General features: G+C 35.9%; 1 protein-coding gene across 8 annotated transcripts in view; it reads right to left on the bottom strand.

The window, feature by feature from the left end:
• The window catches only part of EPHA6 (EPH receptor A6), a 504,987-nt gene that overhangs the window by 117,966 nt on the left and 367,836 nt on the right, over positions 1-19,185 (bottom strand). For all 8 annotated transcript variants that reach the window (XM_048934207.1, XM_048934201.1, XM_048934203.1 and 5 more), the window contains 3 exons: positions 17,696-17,766; positions 14,205-14,330; positions 7,118-7,303 (listed from right to left, as the gene is read on the bottom strand). In XM_048934207.1, coding sequence (XP_048790164.1) covers positions 7,118-7,303; positions 14,205-14,330; positions 17,696-17,766 — 383 coding nt within the window. The remainder of the gene's footprint in view (positions 1-7,117; positions 7,304-14,204; positions 14,331-17,695; positions 17,767-19,185) is intronic.

The following is a 19,185-nucleotide window of genomic DNA, read 5'->3' as shown; positions in this document are numbered from 1 at the left end:
CAGTCACTGCAATGAATATAGCTGTATGTCTTTGAAGTGTTTTAGCTTTTCTGTTTTTCTAATCAAGTAGACCAGATAATAACTGAATTAAGTATCCTCTACCGACATACAGCTAAGCTATGATGATCCCTGAAGGATAGAACAAAGTCCTGGCTATATTCTGTAAACAGAATGAACTGAAAAGATGAAACAGATCATACCTACAGCATTTGCATGAGGTAATAGCGATTTGATTTCTAATTCATTCCTTTACTGTTGGTCTGCATATGTTTTCATAATAAGACAGCTGTAAGTTTCAAGACTTAAACCAGTCTTGATTTTACTTGATCAAGTGATGTCTCATGAAGTTTACGATAATGAGTTTACGGCTTTAAAAAGGAGATACAGAGGACTTATTCAAACTAACTTCACATCTAAGAACTGAAAAAAAAATCAGAATGATTGCAAATACTTGGAAAGTGACAATGTAGTAAATAACAACCTGCATGCATTTGCCAAGAACAAACACCACACCAGCATAATTTCTCTTTGTGTCAAATAGGTCTCTCAGATAGAAGAGTTTCTGTAATGTTATGAATGCATATCCCAGACTGGTCATAGCTGGGACAGAGTATTACAATTTCCACTTTTGATGAAATAACTGCACAGCTAGGGTAACAGCTGGGAAGCCGTCTTCAGTTGGTTTACCGTCACCCTGAAAAGATACAAACAGCATGGCCCAAGACTTTCACTGCTATTCTGTTTTTCCCTTATTGACTTGTGATACAGGAACTAAGCATATGTTTTAAAATCTGAGAAAGACACTGAAATGGAAGGAGCTCTTGGAGCTCTGACCAGGCAAAGCAAATTCTGTGAAGACAAAGCTGATCAATGGAGACAGCAGTAAATGACCACAGAAGTGTATCTGAGAGGGTAACAATAAATCAAAATAAAACCCAAAAGTGGTTGCTTCCGAATACCACACATACTTAAATTTGAGTTACACATTTAATTATTTCCTGCTTGCTAGCGGAAGGTAAGGATCTCCATAATCACAATGTTAATCATGTAAATTGATGATTGTGCTTTTCCTTAAACAGACAAAATATCTGGCCATTTCTTAGCTGCAGATTTTTTCTTTTTTTTTCTTTTTTGAGGCTGCTGGTTGGCATGATTTCTGTAACCTCTTTTTCTGCTAGAACAACATATCACATCAAAACATCTAAATATCCTTGAAAGATAGGTACTATATGAATGAACATAGACATATGAAAGCAAAGGGTCCTGAAGAAAGTAAAATCTTGTTTCTCAGACAGAACCTATAAAAGTGGAATTGTAAAAGTGTAGTTGTGTAAGATACCATATCATGGCCAGATTAAGCTGCTGCTAACAAGATGTTAGCTGTATGACTATTTGGCAACATACTTTTTCTTTGTTGCTTATCAACCTGTGAAAGATGTCACAGTAGAGCTGACAGCTATAATATATAGCTTGCTTGCTGCAAAACAGAACATAGGAAAGTGATTGATTGTGGGAAATCATAATGACCCTGTAATTTCTGTAAAAAAATTCTCAGACTGTAATAAGAAAAGTTTGATTTTTATAGGTTTAAGGGCTAATTTCCCCTAAGTATATGTCATCTAAGAGAATCAACTGTTGTGTATTCTTGGTAAGCAACCTTCATCAGATGGAATGCGTGGTAGTTTGTGTGCATGCGTGCAGGTGTAAAAATAGCTTAGTGCAATCAATGTTGATTATGTATTTTGACTAGAAGTTCCTGAATGGTAGCCTGTTTTGCAAAAAGGCTGTGGATACTTACCTTTGTCTCTTTTACAGCAGACATGTTCACAGCTCTAATATTCAACACTCTATTCTGGATTATATTTTAATAAATTGATCTAGTAAGTATGGCTAATAGTGATGGTGATGATTATGGCTTTTGTGTTTATTCACTGACCATAGAAGTACTGAACTCAGTAATGTGTTATGTTAATTATCTATGGAACAGGAGAGAAAGAAAAAAAAAGGCAGTGAGCCAAATTTAAATTTGCAGCTCCACTTATAGAATGATTTACAACACAATTGAAATTCTGCTGTTTTGTGTATCACTATGGGCATTGCTATGATATTCTTGATCAGACAAATTAAGCTCTATGTCTAATGCCATACAAAGCTCACTGGCTAATACTATACAGCAAAGCTCTCACTATCACTCTGCATCATACTATATGGTCCACAAGCACAATGGAATACATTCAGGGGTGAATAAAGCCTTGACACCCTGCTGGGCTTATCTGCTGCATAAGGCAAGTGCCTCTCAGTGCAAGACCTGGTTTCAAGGGATGGATCCGAGGCTGTTTTGACCTCCAACACACACATCTATGCCTGGAGATGCCAGTGATGCCTCAGCAATGTACCAAGATTAGTGACAGTGGCAAATGTCAACATCCAAAATTGCTTACACTGTAGTTTGCGACCAAGGCAATAATATTAATGTGGAACTAACACTGCATATTTTCTGCTCATTCTGAAGTTTAGAGTTTTCAGAAGTCAGTGACGTTCTCTTGAATAATCCTAATCAAATTTTGCAAGCTATCATGATATAGCCATCGTCAAATAGTCTCAACTTAAATGCTAAGTTGTCAACAAGCCAAACACAGTAATGCTTCCTGGATGTACAAATTCACGACCAATGTAAGAAAGTTACAAACACTGCCATGAATTTTCCCCAGTCCTTTTGCACAACAGTCAAACGTACAATGCCTTTTACAATAAACACATACTGTAAAATATGTCATCTTTCCAAATGAATTCTGAGGTCTTTTTAAGAGTCTCAGACAGCTAATATGTGGGAGAAAGGAACAATATTAGATTTTATTGCACTAAGGGAAAAAAGAGACTAAAAAATATGTTGAAAAAAAATTACTTGATTTCTCTTGCTCTTTTGAAATATGAAGAACAAGTTGGATATGAAGAGTTGTAAATTACAGTGAAATAGGATCATGTTGCACTTTGCCTTTCTCATTGATAAGAACAAGGCACATGGACCTCAGGACTCTTCTGCTAAACACATTATACACAGTAATTTAAAGAGAAGCTCTATGATTAAGACTTTGAATTAAATCTGTCAGATGACTGACAAAAGATTTCAGAACTGCAATAGCAATCACAATTTGAACATCACTGAAGCAAAAGTCAGAAGAGAACTAAGGAGATGAAAATATTCACTCCAAAGCCAGACTCAAGAGGATGTAAGCTTACTCAGAACCAAAAATCTAGGAGCTACCTTCAGTCCTGCTCCTTTTGTGAAGGGCTAATTTTGAAAACTTGCCTGAAAAACAATAATATACATATTGTTACTAGAGAAAATTAGTGTTTTAAAAAGATGCTACTTGTCAAAGTGATGTGTGTGAGTTCATTATATAGAGTTTGAAAACCAAAGCAATTCCTTAGAAATGAATGTTAACAATTGTGAGTTATTTGGGGTGAAGTCTGGGCTGGAGAGGAGCAAACTAAGATTATGACTACAATAAAGAACTTGCATGGACTTATATTTTGTTCTGACACAGAACTACACAGAACTGACAAGGCTATGCTTTGAACTATTGTGTAGGGTGAAATCAAGGTCAACTCTCCACGGATTCCTGTTTGGCTGGCTCTATCTACCCCAATGAGTTCTTTCAGCACAGTGACGATAGTCAGAGATTACTTTTTTCATTTGTCTTTTGCTATAGTGATACCGGCAGATGTTTGCTGTAAACATAGCTTGTATTTACTACACAAACTTTTCATGGGAAGTCTGCAATATAAACTTCAACACTGTGTAGATATGGAAGATGCATCTTATTTTTCTGTAGCCCAGGTATCAGCCTTGGTTACAAGTGTTTGCACTGGAAAATGAAATTTTATTTTTCTTCTATTTGTCCATGAAAGTGCAGCAGTATTGGACAGTGATGCACAGCTTGGTGGAACATACCATGGGACACCCAAGAAGAGCTCCTAAAATTACCAGTGTACAGATGCGATTTGAAAGAGAAACATGAATGCTTTTGTAATGTGCATAAGCATCTCCAATCAATTTGCAAGGCAATTAGTGTCCCTTTATGGCAAACCATGAAAGGAGCGGAGCTGGTAAAACAAAGCAAAGAGGAATAAAGATTCCTTTGTGGTTTCTGATTAGTAAAAATGAGTGAACTACTTGATCCAGATTCTGTGCTACAAAGTGTTTGCCTTGGCCTAGCAAATTGTCCTTGAAATGAACTTTGTTAGCCAAGAGCTTGCACTACAGCAATGTTTCTCTGCAATTAGGGTTCTCAGTTAGGACAAATGCAATTAGAAAAGAGGATTAAAATTCTGTTGAAGATCTACTTTTGAGAAAGCTTAGGTTAGCATTTTTTGCTGTATACAGTACATATTCCAGAGCAATTTTGGAAACAGTATCTTTTAGAAGTTCACATTTGCTGAGCTGGTAGCACTGGATAAGAGCTCACGTTTGTAATGAACAGACAAATTCATTATTGCCCCAGTCAATAGCTATTGATTTGGTAGAGCATTTCTGTTTATCACAATCAAATCCTTTTCTTTTTTGTTCAATAGTCAATGACACTGTAATGGAAGGTACTGCTTACAAACTGATGCAATATATATTAGCAGCAGCTAGAAGTTAATGACTAACAGTTATAAAGAGGAAAGCGTGTGCTAAGAACAGCATTACACTTCTATTAATCAAAGTTACTGCATCCAATATGCCTTTATAGGTTAGTGGAACTGTAATGCACATCACTTAAAGAGTTTTTGCTATTATTAATCTAAGTTTTAACACAAAACAACTTTTAATCACGCTGTCATTGCATAAATAATTTGGCTAGGACAAGGTTCTGTCTGACTTTTATAGCATCCCTTTTAGTCATTGGAAACTTCTGTCCCTAGTTTGCTTTTACAGTCTTAGAATCAGCATTTAGAGAGATATTGCTTTGTTCCCAGATAAGGACATGTCATTCGCTAACTACCACAAGCAGAGCAGTATTAAAGCAAAAGAGAAGCATACTAGAGTGCGTGTGCCCATTGCTCAGCTTGCCTCCTAACTTGTTCTCTGCAGCAAAGCAGTACTGCGCAACTCAGTACTTCACATTTTATATAATTTGCACTTTCCAGCTCTTAGGGTGAAATCTGATACCTTGTGTATTCTTTTCACCCTATAATTATTGTTGTATAATTGTTGTTTTAAACCTGCTCTACCTAAACCACATTTGCTTTCAAAGTTTTTCTTTTATATCTGCGAGTTCAACATAACTATAACAGTTACATCTATATTGTTATGTTACGTCTAAGCAAACATTCGCAAAAAAATAATAGTGTGTTGAACCCAGAGAGAAAAGCACAACTACTAATGATGACTTCTTGACTTAAGGTTGTCTATAACCATTTTTCCTGTAGAACAGGAACAAACAGGCCAACACTGTAGCATTGATTTATCTGTTTGTTTCTGTTTTCTTAATGCAATTTGCATTTCTCTCTGGACTGATGATGAGGCATTACAGAAAGAAAATTTATAAATGTGGCAGAGATTAAACAACCATGCCATTGCCAAGTACATTATTCTGGAAGCTGTGTGCACCGACTAATTGGATTTAAACAATGTTCATAAATTAAGGCCTTTAGAATATTTCGGAGATGAGACACATTGCTACATTTACCATACGGATTTTGGTCACACGTGTGAAACTAGTGATGGCTGGTGAAATTCTAATTGATGTTATATTTCTCATTATGAATCAAGGAGCTAAGTTCAGTTTGGCTTCTGTGTATTTACGCATCCCAACAAAGATATCCAATGCTGCTCAGTCAGCATTAACTTGTGCTCTTGTCTGCTGTCAGCAGAACAGCTACTGACAGGAGAGCAATGGAGACTAAGCCATATCTTTCCAGAAGCGAGCAACATAATGGATTTTGTTAGTCTAATAACCATGCATTCCTAAACAATAATGAATTTATTCTTGCAATACTGCGTGAAGAAGAACAAATTGATCTTCTTCATCTTAATTTAGAACCAGAGAGAGACAGATTTTCACAAGGTCATCCCTTAACTCTACCGAATTTCCATTCCAGGGACATGAGTTCAGGAGATGCAATTTCCTTTGTGCTCTAGTATGCTGTGTTTTTCAAACATAATTTAGATACTGTAACAAGGTGAAAATAAGAAATATTTGTATTCTTTGTATCTACTGTGAAGGTAAGAGGGCATCATTGTCTTACACACACAAAAATTTCCTCTCGATGCATTCTGCAACGTTTTAAAAGAGAAATATAAGAAAGCATTCCAAATCAGCAAACAACATAGCTGGGTTGAGGCAATGATTAATTACAAGAAGAAAATGCCTTCTGAGCTTTAGTATAAAATACAGCAAAAAGTCAGCATTAAAGAAATTACTTGCACGTTAATAAGACCTTCATATAATACTTACGTTTTTCAGTATTTCATAAAAAAGTTAAAACTCAAATAAAAAATGCTTGATGTTAAAGAGATTGTTAGCCTCTTGGCAATTGCAATGTAAGACATTTTCATAGATTATTCTGGAATTTTAGTAAATCATTTGAAAGTGTGCAGTAAGTTTAAAATTGTTTGTATTTTTATTTCTTTAAAATAGCAATTTGATCTCTTCTGGTACCAAATTGAGCAAAATCCAACTGAAGAATCAGTGAGTGTTTGTGGGAGAGGAACAATACGGCTGCTAGCTATCTTAGAAACACTACAGGCTGAATTGACCTCACTGTTAACTTAGTTACATTGGTGGTTCTCTCTACTGAATTCCATTTGCCCATAGGCAAACTCTGCAATGCTGTTTCATATAAAACTGTAACAATTTTATTTGAATGAGGAGGATTTTTAGTTAAAAAAAATCAAACCAAGCCAGAACAAATAACCAACACATTTCTAATTGAAAACAGATAGGCTGTGTATTTCTCACTGTGCTCTCAAACTATGCAGTACCTGATGTCCCTAGGATTTATGCATTTTCTGAATACTGCAACCTGTATCAACTGTAGAATTCTTAATATTGATACTAGAAGACACAGAATGGGAAAACCAAGGAAAAGCTATTTATAGTATATTATATAGTATATTATAGTAACTTACTTTTTGTAACAACTCCTTCAAGACGAATTATATTTGGGTGATCAAACTGACCCATTATACTAGCTTCTCTCAGGAAATCTCTTCTTTGCCTGTCCATATAACCACCTTTCAGAGTTTTAATTGCAACAGGTATCTCTCTTTTTCCTGGTGTCTTCAGACGTCCACTGCATACTTCCCCAAATTCACCTTAAGTAGAAAAAATGTTAGATCATTCACAATGCCTAAGGAACCATTTGCACTAGTGAGCATAAACAACTTTTTTTTTTAAATTAACCTTCAATAGTTGCCTTATAAATTGTCCTTTTTAATAGCTCTATGTTATTTGTAGCCATCAAGAAAACTAGAACACAAAAATACCCAAGACTTGCACAGTCCATAGAACTAGATACTCTTCTTCTCAATAAAAACAGAGGATTGGATATTCAAGTTCATGAGTGACAACATTCATTGGTGCCACTACCCCGAGATCATGGGGACTGCAGCAGTCTAATCATCTGCTCTACATCGCATAGTTTATCCTCCTTAACTGAGACTTTGAAACTAAACTTTGGTATCAGAGTCTTTGTGATTTAAATGAGCATGCTATGAGGAAATAATGTAATGATGGTTAGATTTTAATTGTAATGATGACGAAATACCTTTCTGCAGATATTTGAGACGGACGTGGTATTAACACATATATGAATACAAATGCCATAACAATATCAGATTATCTGGCTTTCAGTTGTAGAAAGCACTTAAAAATGTACTTCTATTTTGCCCAGAAGAGCACTTCCATATGATTTATTTAAATGGCTTTATTGCTTACATGAAACTAATCGCCTATGTCACTGTTTGGACAGTCAAAGGACAACAGTTTCAGCAAATCAGGATTCTTGTGTAGTGAGAGGAATCCCAAAGCTTGCTTCAACTGATGTTCTGTGTAAGAAAGGGCCATTGAAGAAAGCACATCTTCTTGTATTCCCTTTACACACTTACTAGTTAAGTTTGTATGGAAGTCAGAACTTTTCTTTGATCTTGGAGCAACTCAGAAGTTATTTAAATCCCATACCAAATATTCTCTGGATGTCTGCAGGTCAGGTTTCAATGGGTCATAATTCAATAAATCAAAAACAATGTTTATAAGAATGTGTCAAAGCACTTATCAGTTGCAGGGTATTTCCATAGCAAAATCAAATTTGATACCCCAGCCATTTTGGAATCAAAATTGCTGAAAAACAAAAAGAGTCATAAGAAGACCTACATTTATCTGGAGGATATAATTTGTTATAAACTGCAGTAAGTGATGTGGGAACTAGTTTTCCTTAAAGGTTAACTACAGAATGAAGGAATATAAGAGAGCTCTATCCTATAAGAGTGTGATTAGATATAAACCAAATACAGAAGAGAAAGGATTGATTAGAAGTCCCACTTCAGAAAATTGTAACTGCCTGATATTGTAAGATGAGAATGAATATTGTCACAAAGTCTTTATTTTATTAGGCTCTGTCACTTCCATTACAAAATAAAACAGGTTTTATAACCTAGTAAGATTCAGGAAGAGTGGAGGGATTTAAAAAAAAACCACCCACTTCATAGCTTGTCATTTGCTTCAATACAGAGATATCACAGAAGTGCATGAGTGTAATTAACAGATGCTGAACATAACCTTTGAATAAATTAGCATATTCTAACAAAAGCCAAGTTTCCTAGGTCTCCTTCCTACCTATTTCTTTTGTGTTTATCTAATTTTTGAAAATAAATAAAAGTTTGTTTCCTAAATATATGTTATGTATATGAAAATAATGTCACAAGACTTATGCTCTGGGAATCTTGACAAAAGGGGAAGCTGGGCAGGGAATTTTATAGATATTTATCCCCTTTGTCAGTCTGCCTGCATGTGACACTTGAGAAAACAGTAGATGACCTGAACTTCCAGAATCCTACTACAAAACAAAATCACGAATCCTGAATGTTTTGAATGAGACAGAATCATAGAATCACAGCAACAGAAGAACCAATGAGCAGAAATGGAAATAGGAATTTCCTTCTGAACGTGAGGAAAACTGCTTTACATGTGAGAATGACATAGCGCTGTCACAAGAAAGGTAGTGAAGTCTCCTTCTCTGGAGATGTTCAAGAGCATCCTGGGTGCTGTCCTGGGCACCCTGCTGTCGAGAACTGTTTCAGCAGTGATCTCCAGAGGTCCCTTTCACCTCAATGATTCTGTGATTTTGTGGAGATAATCAAGACAAATTCTACTTTTGCAACAGTAAAGGTATTTGTGTATAGTATAAGTAGAAGCTAAGAGCCAGCTGTCAATGAAGTGACCGTTATTTCTTGCTCCACAGAAAAAGCTGTCAGTAACTAGAGAAAACAACAGAGTTCATTGTGTGCTCAGTTTTAATAGCATGTGTTTTAATGGTATAAAGCTGATATGTCTTACTGTAAGTCATGCAAAAAGAAGCTAATTGAGCACTCCAGAGACTTGCCTTATGGAAGCCACACATTCCTTTTCTCACCTCGTCACAAAATACATGTTATTTAAAGTGAAACAGGAGTAGTCAGTCTACTTCAAAGCCTTATATGCATTCTTGTATTACTGCATGAGATCAAAACAAATATCTTACAACACATAATCGCTGTTGATAGAACTGAAAGGTTATAGCACCAAATACAGCTCAAGTCATTTCCCACACTTTCAGTCATTAGACCTTTGGGAAAATTGACAGAATAAAGAAAATACAAGGATAAGTGTCGCTTTTAATAGAGACTTGACAAAGAATGTCTGGGAATTCCTTTTAAGAAGAGTGGCTGAAGATTTAAACTAAAGAGCAAGATGTCAGGGGTAAAAAAAAGCGTCACAGATAGGACAAAACCAAAGGATGTCATTGCATGTCAGTAGGTGCAATGAGCTCAATACAAAGAGAGGCTGAATGGGATAATCTGAAGAAAAATCTACAGCAAAGAAGGGCAAACTGTGGGAACTGTGGGAATTGGGAGTATAATGGAATATTTAATACTAAGGATAAAAAAAACCTTACCAAGTGTTTTGAAACCAAGAATATGCATTATGAAATTAAACAACAGTAAAATTGTGCTGTAAGTAGAGGATGTAATAAAAGGAAATTGACTAATCAACTTCACAATTTAAACAGCAACTGTTGCTAGATTGTGGACTTCATTAGCACTTGTTTATTTGGTTGATATCACCATGGGAAATGAAAGGTAAGCACATTTATAGGTGTTCACTAAGTGTTTACAAAGTACTTAGCTTAGCTAACACTAAATTTACCTCCCCTTAGTTAAGTGGAGGGATTTGATTTTAACTTTTTACAATTCCATAATCAGAAATAATTTTATTTCAGAACACTGCTTGTGTTTTAATAGTAATATCCCCAAACAGTTGCAATAGACTACTCAGTAGCAAATAATTTCTGTTTTGCTTTTGGTATTCTAATCTGCTTACTATTATAAATATTTGATCAAATTGCAAATGCCACTGCTGCTTTTACCCTCCTGTTTGAACCAGGGTATCAGCATAAGTTCTTCAAGGACTAACAAAAAAGATCATTAACAACTATTAACTTAGGTGCACTTTCATTCAATCAGAAGGTCTACAAAATAGCATCTTTGCTTTTCAGAGAATCCAGATGTAAGGTAGTAGTGAATGGGATAATGGGGAGCCTGACTAGATGGCCAGCTTGAGTATGCATTGAGGTACAGTTTTGTTACTTTAATGCAGATCTTCATACTCTCCAGTGACAAACAGTGAACAATTTAGAAAGGATTTTGCAAAGCTTGTATTTTAATTGCTTTATTTACACCAAAGTACCAGAAGGAAGGACAGTAATTTGGAGTTTGTAAATGTACTGGAATACTGAAAGCATGACAAAGGGGAGTACTGGAATTGAAGTAAAAGGCTCAATTATCTGCCACCATGGAATGTAGTGGTTGTGTTCAAAAACATTAGCTTGGTAAATTCCACTAGGATTACTTGAAAGGATTTTAGCAAGAGATTATTATTTTTCTTTTCTCAAAGTGAGAAGTCTCATGGGCTCAGCAGCATTTTTTAACTTGTTGCTGCTTTGCTCTTTCTATTTTGGTTATTATGTCTGATAGCTGTAGCGATGAAAAATCTTGTCTTGAGTGTCAAAGCCATCTGCTATGGAACTAGTGAATTGCCAAGGGATTTTTGGACATGAATTTTTGTATTACAAAAGCAAACTCGAAACTACTTGCAGGAAAAGATCAGTTTCAAATTTTTCTGTCCAAACAATCTATGAAAAAAATTGAATATTTGCTATGTTTCAATCTGATATTATGCAAAATAAAAGTTTTTAGTTCTTAAATGGAAAAATTTTCTGTTTCAAAAAATTACAGAAATTCACGATGAAAATTATTAATCAAAATAAGTTGATCAAAAAGTGCTGTTCTAAGAACTATCATTATTAATTCAATTATTAATTTAAAGAGTTTTATCATTAATATTGATTCATTTGGTACAAGATTTTATTTTTTGTTTCACTAATCTGAAAATCATAAACATATTATAGAAGTAATTCTTCTGGGATGAGAAGTCTATTTTACATATGGTTACAAAGTTTGGTACAGAATCAGAGAAAAGGATAAAGGAAGCATCATGACTGCCGTGAATTACAATGGTATGTTATGTCCCCTAGCAGCTATCCAAGAATTCTGGGAGAATCTGTAGTCTCCCTGCCTTAGAAACAATATTTAACCTGTATCTTGCCTGCATGAAACTGGGTTTAAATTTCATCTGAAATAGTTCGCAAGTCCTACCAGGCAAATACCTTTGAAGATGGCAGATTATTCAGTAATTGTATAAGATTAAATAAATAAAAATAAAATACGTCAAAGCAGACAAAAAATTCACTCCTGGGCTTACAACAAGAGAGAGAGAGATACTGAATAAGGAATTTTCATAAATGAGTTAAGTTGAGAATAAGGACACAATTTTCATCTGAACAAAAATCGATAAGCCCAACCCTCCTCTGTCATATTCTCCTTTGAAATCAGCAGCCATTCCAATGCTGAAGGTCTTTCAATATGCTTTGTAATCAGTATCTATAGCATGTCTGGAGAAAAGGAAGAAACAAAAGAAATCAAATATAATGTTTTCTGCAAAAGTCAGCCCTCTAAGGGCTTAAGCTAATAACTCATACGGTGCAGAGTGCCAGCTACACATTAGATACACATTATCTCTCTTAAACAATCAAGTATACTCTGTAGTACTCTTGCTATATGGAACTCAGGAAGAAACAGATTTTTCTCTCTTACTTTCAAGTCAGTACTTCTCTGCTTGTTAACAGACCAGATTTTATGTCTACCACGTTATATGCGTTTATTTTCATGACATCTCCTACGGCATGAAACACCTTTAGCAGCGCAGTTTGTAACCAGCGTAGTAATGTACCATTAAATGAGGGACCTCAACTGAAAGATACCTCCCTCTTCCTAAGTGACTAAAACATATGAAGCCACGATAAAAAAGAAGAGTCACAGTGCATTATGTATTTTGATAATAATTTCCCTGACAATACCAGTTAGCAGTCCTATGACAGGCTCACTATGAACAAATTACAGAATTACAGCCTTTAATTTTTATTCTTTTTTAACCACTGTCACACTTCCACAAGGTGTAACTGAGTTTAGCTGCCTGCTGTACTTTGAATATTTTTTTTTCTTGATGGCATTACAATTAGAATAAGTAAAAAAGTAAAAAAAAAAAAAATAAAAAAAATCAAACAACAACAACAACAAAAACCCAGAGTTTTTATGAGGGTATTCATTTAGTAAGTAAAAAGCAGTATGGTTAAAGATGGCCAAGAACAGGTAGCTCAAAGATGGACAATGAAATCTGGATTGTACTAATTCTTACTAGAATGTTTGTAGTTAGTATTGTAAGTATCTTTAAGACAGCAATTTACAAAACTCAGTCACTGCTAACAGTATCCTACTGATGGAGAGAAATAACCATATATTGTAAATTGTAGACACATGTAGGGTTAATTCACAAGCAGAAAAGAAGTATCAGAGATGGAATCGGGGCTCAGAATTTCAGTGACTCAGTATAGATTAATATTTCTCAGCCACTGACAGTGTTCAGGCAACAGCACTGAGGATGTAAGCAGGACAGAGAACTCCAGATTCTCCTGTCAATCTCTTTTGTTTTATTTGTTCTAACAGTGAGAAATGGTTGTGGACATTCTGAATGATGACCTGTTGGTCAGAAGGCACGCACTGAGATCTACTAGTTTTAGAACCTCTTAAGAACCTATCTGAGCCTATACTCTCTAGGTCCTCAAACAACAGAGTAAAACAGACAGTAAACCATCTCCCATCTCAATTGGTCAATAATGGCATGCCGTATGTCCTAGAGTTTCAGAACACAAGTTAGAAGAAATGATTTTGCAAGACTCTGCTCTTTACAAGTTTTTCTTCTCTATAAGGAAATCTAGTATCTGTGTCAAACATTCTTTTAAAGAGAAAGGAGAGCTCAGTGGGCTGGGTCAATCATACAGCAAATTCAAACAAAGTAAGAATTACTACATTTTCATAGTGCATAAAACTCATATAACACTGCAAAGACAGAACAACAGAGAGGGTCAGAAGAAGGAGTGTAACAGTTCTTAGAGAACAGCTCCATTAGGGACTTTCCAGAAGCACAAAACCCAATGAGTACTAAACTCTGAGAGAATATATATGGATAACGTTTGATTACATATGTTTTCTTATTGTCTCTTTTCTAAATAGAAAAGCACAGTAGTACTAATGCTAATTGTATCATATTTTATCTTTCTCATTGTTTTCCAAACCATTTAGAAAGTCTATCTGTACCAGAACTCCACAAGCTTGTTGAAGCATCTGAGCTGCATGCGAGAATAGGCACACAGAGATCCTTAGCAGCAACAGTGCAGCAAAACTGCTGATACAACTTTAGATCAGAAGCTGAGTGATACTTGAGAATACAGTGGTCAATCAGTGAAGTATGCCCACATTTGTACTACTTGTCTACTTGCATTATCATAGCAACTTCAGAAAAACAGTCCTTTCATGCATAGCTTTTGAGTGTATATGCTTTTACCTGCCCCAATAACTCTCTCAATACGAATTCTTGAAGGATCTATCTCCTTTGCAAATTCATGGACAGCAAGGGATGGGTCTTCATATGTGTCTGGATCAATATATGTTTTGATTCCTGGGAAACGTACTGCAAAACAGAGAGAACGCTAAGAGTCAACAATTCTTTGATACTCACATACTATAACAATATATGTTTTACTTCTTCTTTTTTAAAAATTAATATATATATATCATTTTAAAATTGTCAGAACCTAACAAAGGATGACTCCAAAACCAGCTACTGATTTCACAGAAACTGTAGAATATACAAGAGTTATTCTCATTTGCTGCAAGTCTGGAAGTACTAGGTCTTCAAAGACTGAGCACAGACTTACATACTTCTTTTTATTCTTATTTATCCTTCGAGTGCTTTTTAGTTTTTGTGTTTTTTTTTTTTTCCCCAAGTGATTCTTGTAAGACATTATAGTTCACCTTCTGAGGTAGAGGACAAACTTCTGCCAATCTGACACAATCAAAACCATTCAAAATTACTGCCTGAAAATGTCACTAATGTTCTGCAGGACTCCGTTGTAATTCCCTAATATATTCTAGGTGAGTGAAAGCATGGAATTGTTTTCAGGATTGTTGCAGTGCATTGTTCTATCAGTCTTCATTTTAGCTTGCAATGGTATTGGAGTAAAACCCAGAGAAAAATACAGGTATTAGGTTCTCTAAATGCTCTGAATGCCATATATCATTGCTTGCTGCTTACTATCATGTTTGCTGGTTACACAGGTGCCACAGGAACAAAAAGTCAAAGGCCTTTAGAAAACTCTATTTTTGGATTTCAACTGATAAGACAATGTCAACTTCTGGTGCAGTTTTGTCTTTGTTGCAGCTGAACACAAGCACCTCCTGAGGAAAAAAGTTAAATAGCCCTACATAAGTTTTGAGGAAAATACTATTCTAGGTAAGACAAAGTGGTTTTTTCTTTCTTTCTTTCTTTTTTTTTTTTTTTCCCCAATTGTAAGTATTCCCTTTCCAATTGCCATTTAATATTTTTGTCTGAAGAAACTCTTTGTTGTCTTTGCACTTAACTCATATCCTGAAGAAATTTTTCAAGTACAGTTGGTAAACTGGGAAACTACAACCTTAGAAAATGCAGAGAGCTGCTCACTTGGAAGAGTGTCTACAGAGACACCAAGTGAAGGCTCAAAGATATGAGGAAAAGCAGATCCTCAGGACTGACAGTGATTACTGCCAAGCAGTTTAAATTCCTGTTTGTTACTCCTTGGACAATTTAGACTGTCATTTACTTGGAAAACACAGCTTGCTAATTTACTTCTGTCTTTTACTGGTGGACTGATAAACATTCCTTTTGCCAACCAGGTCCAGTCTTTGAGATTTTTTCCTCTCAGAATGGGTCCTGGAGGACTGTGCTGCTTTGTTCTATGCTGATCAGTTTGCACAACCAACGAGCCAGGTGCAAGATGAGAACAAAAATACCCAGATCCATTAACAAAGCTTTAATAATTTCTGTCTGCTTCCTAGGAGATGGCTGCAGCAACAGTAGGTTAGTGCCAGATTGCTTTGGCAGGTTCCAGCAAGCCATCATTTTCTGGCATGTCTAATACCCCCAGTGCTTCTGAGTGTAGCATGTCCAAGAACTTATGTTGTTTCTTTTGGACTATCTGGATGGGAATTTTTTTTTGGCTCCTGCTATGTGGTGATTAAGTTCTGGAAAACTTTCAATTCATTAACAGACATTGATGTAGATGGTGCATCAACTTCACAGGGTATTGCAGCTGGGTCCAGAGAACCTCTTCAAAAAGAATTAAGTACTACGTAATCTTTTTCCTCTTATCACTTAGTGGATGAGTCCAAAGTACTTCATTATCTGATGCACCTAAATGCAGTAGATGACACCTAGTTCAGGGCATACAAATGTGGATGGGCTTCATCAAATCACCTGCAGTACCCATTTGAACCAATGCTGACGAGAGGACACATGCTATATTCAAATGTGAAGCACACCAGACATCATGGGATTTCATGTTATCAGCTGGGTCACGGACCCTTTCCTAACTCCCTTCAAAGGGCATGGTTCCTGAAATCTTCCTCTAAGTCATAAAGGTTTCCCAAGGGAGATAGGATGGATAAACACAGGATGGTTCTCCTCTGTGCGCAGCAGAGGAAACAAAACATGGATATGACTGAGCTGGTAGTAGGAACAGTCAATTTTAACCAGTGTAAGTTTTACAGTAAAATTTCTTTTAAAAAGCTTCAATCTGTTTAGGAGAGGTCATCCTTACACTGATCCAGGTAGAAACTCTGCAGCTGCCTAAATTGTTTCAGGTTAAGACGCTGGATACCAAATCAATAAACAGCCCAGTAAGGCAAGAATTGCTACTAGCATGAAAATGGCACTTCTGGTGGAGGCACCATTGTAATTGCCCCACTGTAAAGGAAGGAATATTGTTGGCTACAGTTTTAGCTACTGGAGTAACTCACAGTAGCTCCTCCTTATCCTTTATCCTATGGAACACATGATCTGGGAAATGCTCCTTTAAGTCTGATGCTTTGATAACTGCAAAGGAATGAGAGGCCTCATAAGATGAAGCTTTGTGTCATTGTGAAATAGGGTCATCATTTGTCCTGGCATGAAAGACACCAAGTGAGGCTTTTCTCAAATTCAGGTATGGCCTCCAGAGGCATATATGAAACTCTGCAGCAGAAAGGTTTTTGTTTGCTGCTCTTCCTGATCAGATTTGAAAACAAATGACAAACAAATCTAAGAAATATCTTTTATAGTATAATGTGCCCCTTCTCAATATGGAAGGAGCCTCAATACAGTTTTGTCACACAAAAAATGATTTTATTTCTTGTGATGTAGCTTTTGTCCTGATCCTGATAGTTCTAGAGATGTTGTCAAAAGGAATAAAAAATTAATCAAACTACAAAGACCTTCCTACAAGCTAACAATAAATAAAACCTTTTTTTTTTTTTAATCAACTCCAACATAAAACAATCAGACTACTAATTTAAACTAAGTAGCTACACTTAGCTAAATAAATTAACACTCTGCCCATGAGAGTTTTTCTTTCACAGTAGTGATCAGTAAGCAAGAGAGAGAAGGGAGTTTATTTGTTGTGTGGCTGGAAGTGTAGATCCCAAAAGACACTAATAGAGAACTGAATACAAATAAGGAACATGGTCACTAGGAGTGGAATTTTGAGGCAGATAATCAACATGGCCCAGTCCAGTGATGAATTCACAAAAATTCACCTGGAAAATTGACAAATATGATTAATAGAACACAAAAGAATCCTTTTGTGAATTCAGTGTGAATTGTTCTAGAGAGCATACAAGAACAGTCCTGATGGTGCAGATAGTAAGGAACTATGCAAATGGCCAGATTAAAATATCACGGGCAAAAGATGAAGAGAAAACCATGAATCCTTTTCATTTAAAATATAATACATTTTTTATGTAACACAGTGTTAAACTACTTACAATTTCCATTTTGCAAATGAGCCCTTCTTTTCTCTTCAGATTTCATTTTGGCCTTTATGTACCACTGGCATCTTTTAAGAAAAGCAAGTGAGGTTTTTATTAAAATGAATATAATGTATAAAATAAATGTACATTAAGTTTTCTCTGCAGTTTTATGAAAGCCAAAGTCTTTACATTCTGCATCCACAGACATTTGGTATTGACACTAAGGAGAGAAACAAACCTGAAGAACTACAAGCAGATTGGGTATCAGTGAAGATAAATCACAGGTGGATGATTAGTAGTGAACACAACTACCAAAGTTTGATGCAATACTTTATTCCCATGCTTGAAAGAATGTTGATACTTATATTATTTTTCTGCACCCTTGTTTGCATACACTGATTCACACAGACCAAATCTTATCCTAATAACTCTTATTGCCAGTGGGTCAAAAAGCTTATAATTTCTTCATAAGTTCTTTGAGTTTAACTGGGTTCATAAGAAAATAATTTTTTTGTATCCATTAGGACTGGTATTTTTCCTTCTGTTAGCTCTGTTCAGCCTGTCAGGCACAGACTAGCTTTCCTGTGTTCATGCTAAACTTATAACACAAACTACAATTATCAATCGTATTTCTAGTGAAATAGTAATCATGGAGTTATGAGAAATAAGTGAACACATTCACCACATATCAGTGGTTCATTCAAACTACTGAAAAAGACTGAAAAAGGTCACTCACAAATGCATTCATTGCTGTGGAGATGAACCCTTGAAGAGCAGAAACTTCTGAAGCTAACATACTTGGCAATAAGTTGTACGTACACTAATGTACGGAAACACTAACCACAGTATTTTCAGCTTCTGTGGAAATCTCTGCATTGTTGTCACCAGTTGCTGTGACCAGTAGTTTCCAATTACCAAGAACAATACTGAACACAAAGTGTTACACTTGGAATACACTTGGTCTGCCCAGAGGAACATTCAGAGAAATAGACCTCTAAACCCTTAAAATTCTCCCTAGTATTCAAAGCCCCAGAATTTGACTACAAATGCCAGTGAGAACCAGCAGTGGACTCTTCCAGTTCCAGCTCCTACTACTGTTAGCTAGAAAAATCACTTGAAAGGAATAATTTGTGTAATGATAAATCACAGTAAGCTTTACTACTCTGTTTTCCAGAATTTAGCCAAGACCCCAGTCTCACTGCCTACATTGTACCTTCAAGTCACTATTGCTTTCATTTTTCTACCTGCAATGGAGAGCCATGTCTCTTGCTTGCTCTTGGTGGATAACTGCTCAGTGGAGTGCAGAGGCAGGTAGGTGCTCATTTAACCCAGCCTCTTCACTATGAATCAGCATCAGCAGCGTTGTGACTCGGTAGCTCATCAAATTGCTAATTCTAAACAGCACATCTGTAATTCTAAAGAGCACATCTGTAGTATACCAATCCCATTCTTCATGCTGAAATTTGTCTCCAGTACTACAGCAAATAGTATTTATTCAAAATTTT

This window comes from Lagopus muta, chromosome 1 (genome assembly GCF_023343835.1).
Source record: "Lagopus muta isolate bLagMut1 chromosome 1, bLagMut1 primary, whole genome shotgun sequence".
Lineage (NCBI taxonomy): Eukaryota > Metazoa > Chordata > Aves > Galliformes > Phasianidae > Lagopus > Lagopus muta.
Note: the sequence above shows the minus strand (reverse complement) of the source record. Positions and strands in the feature narration are given on the sequence as shown.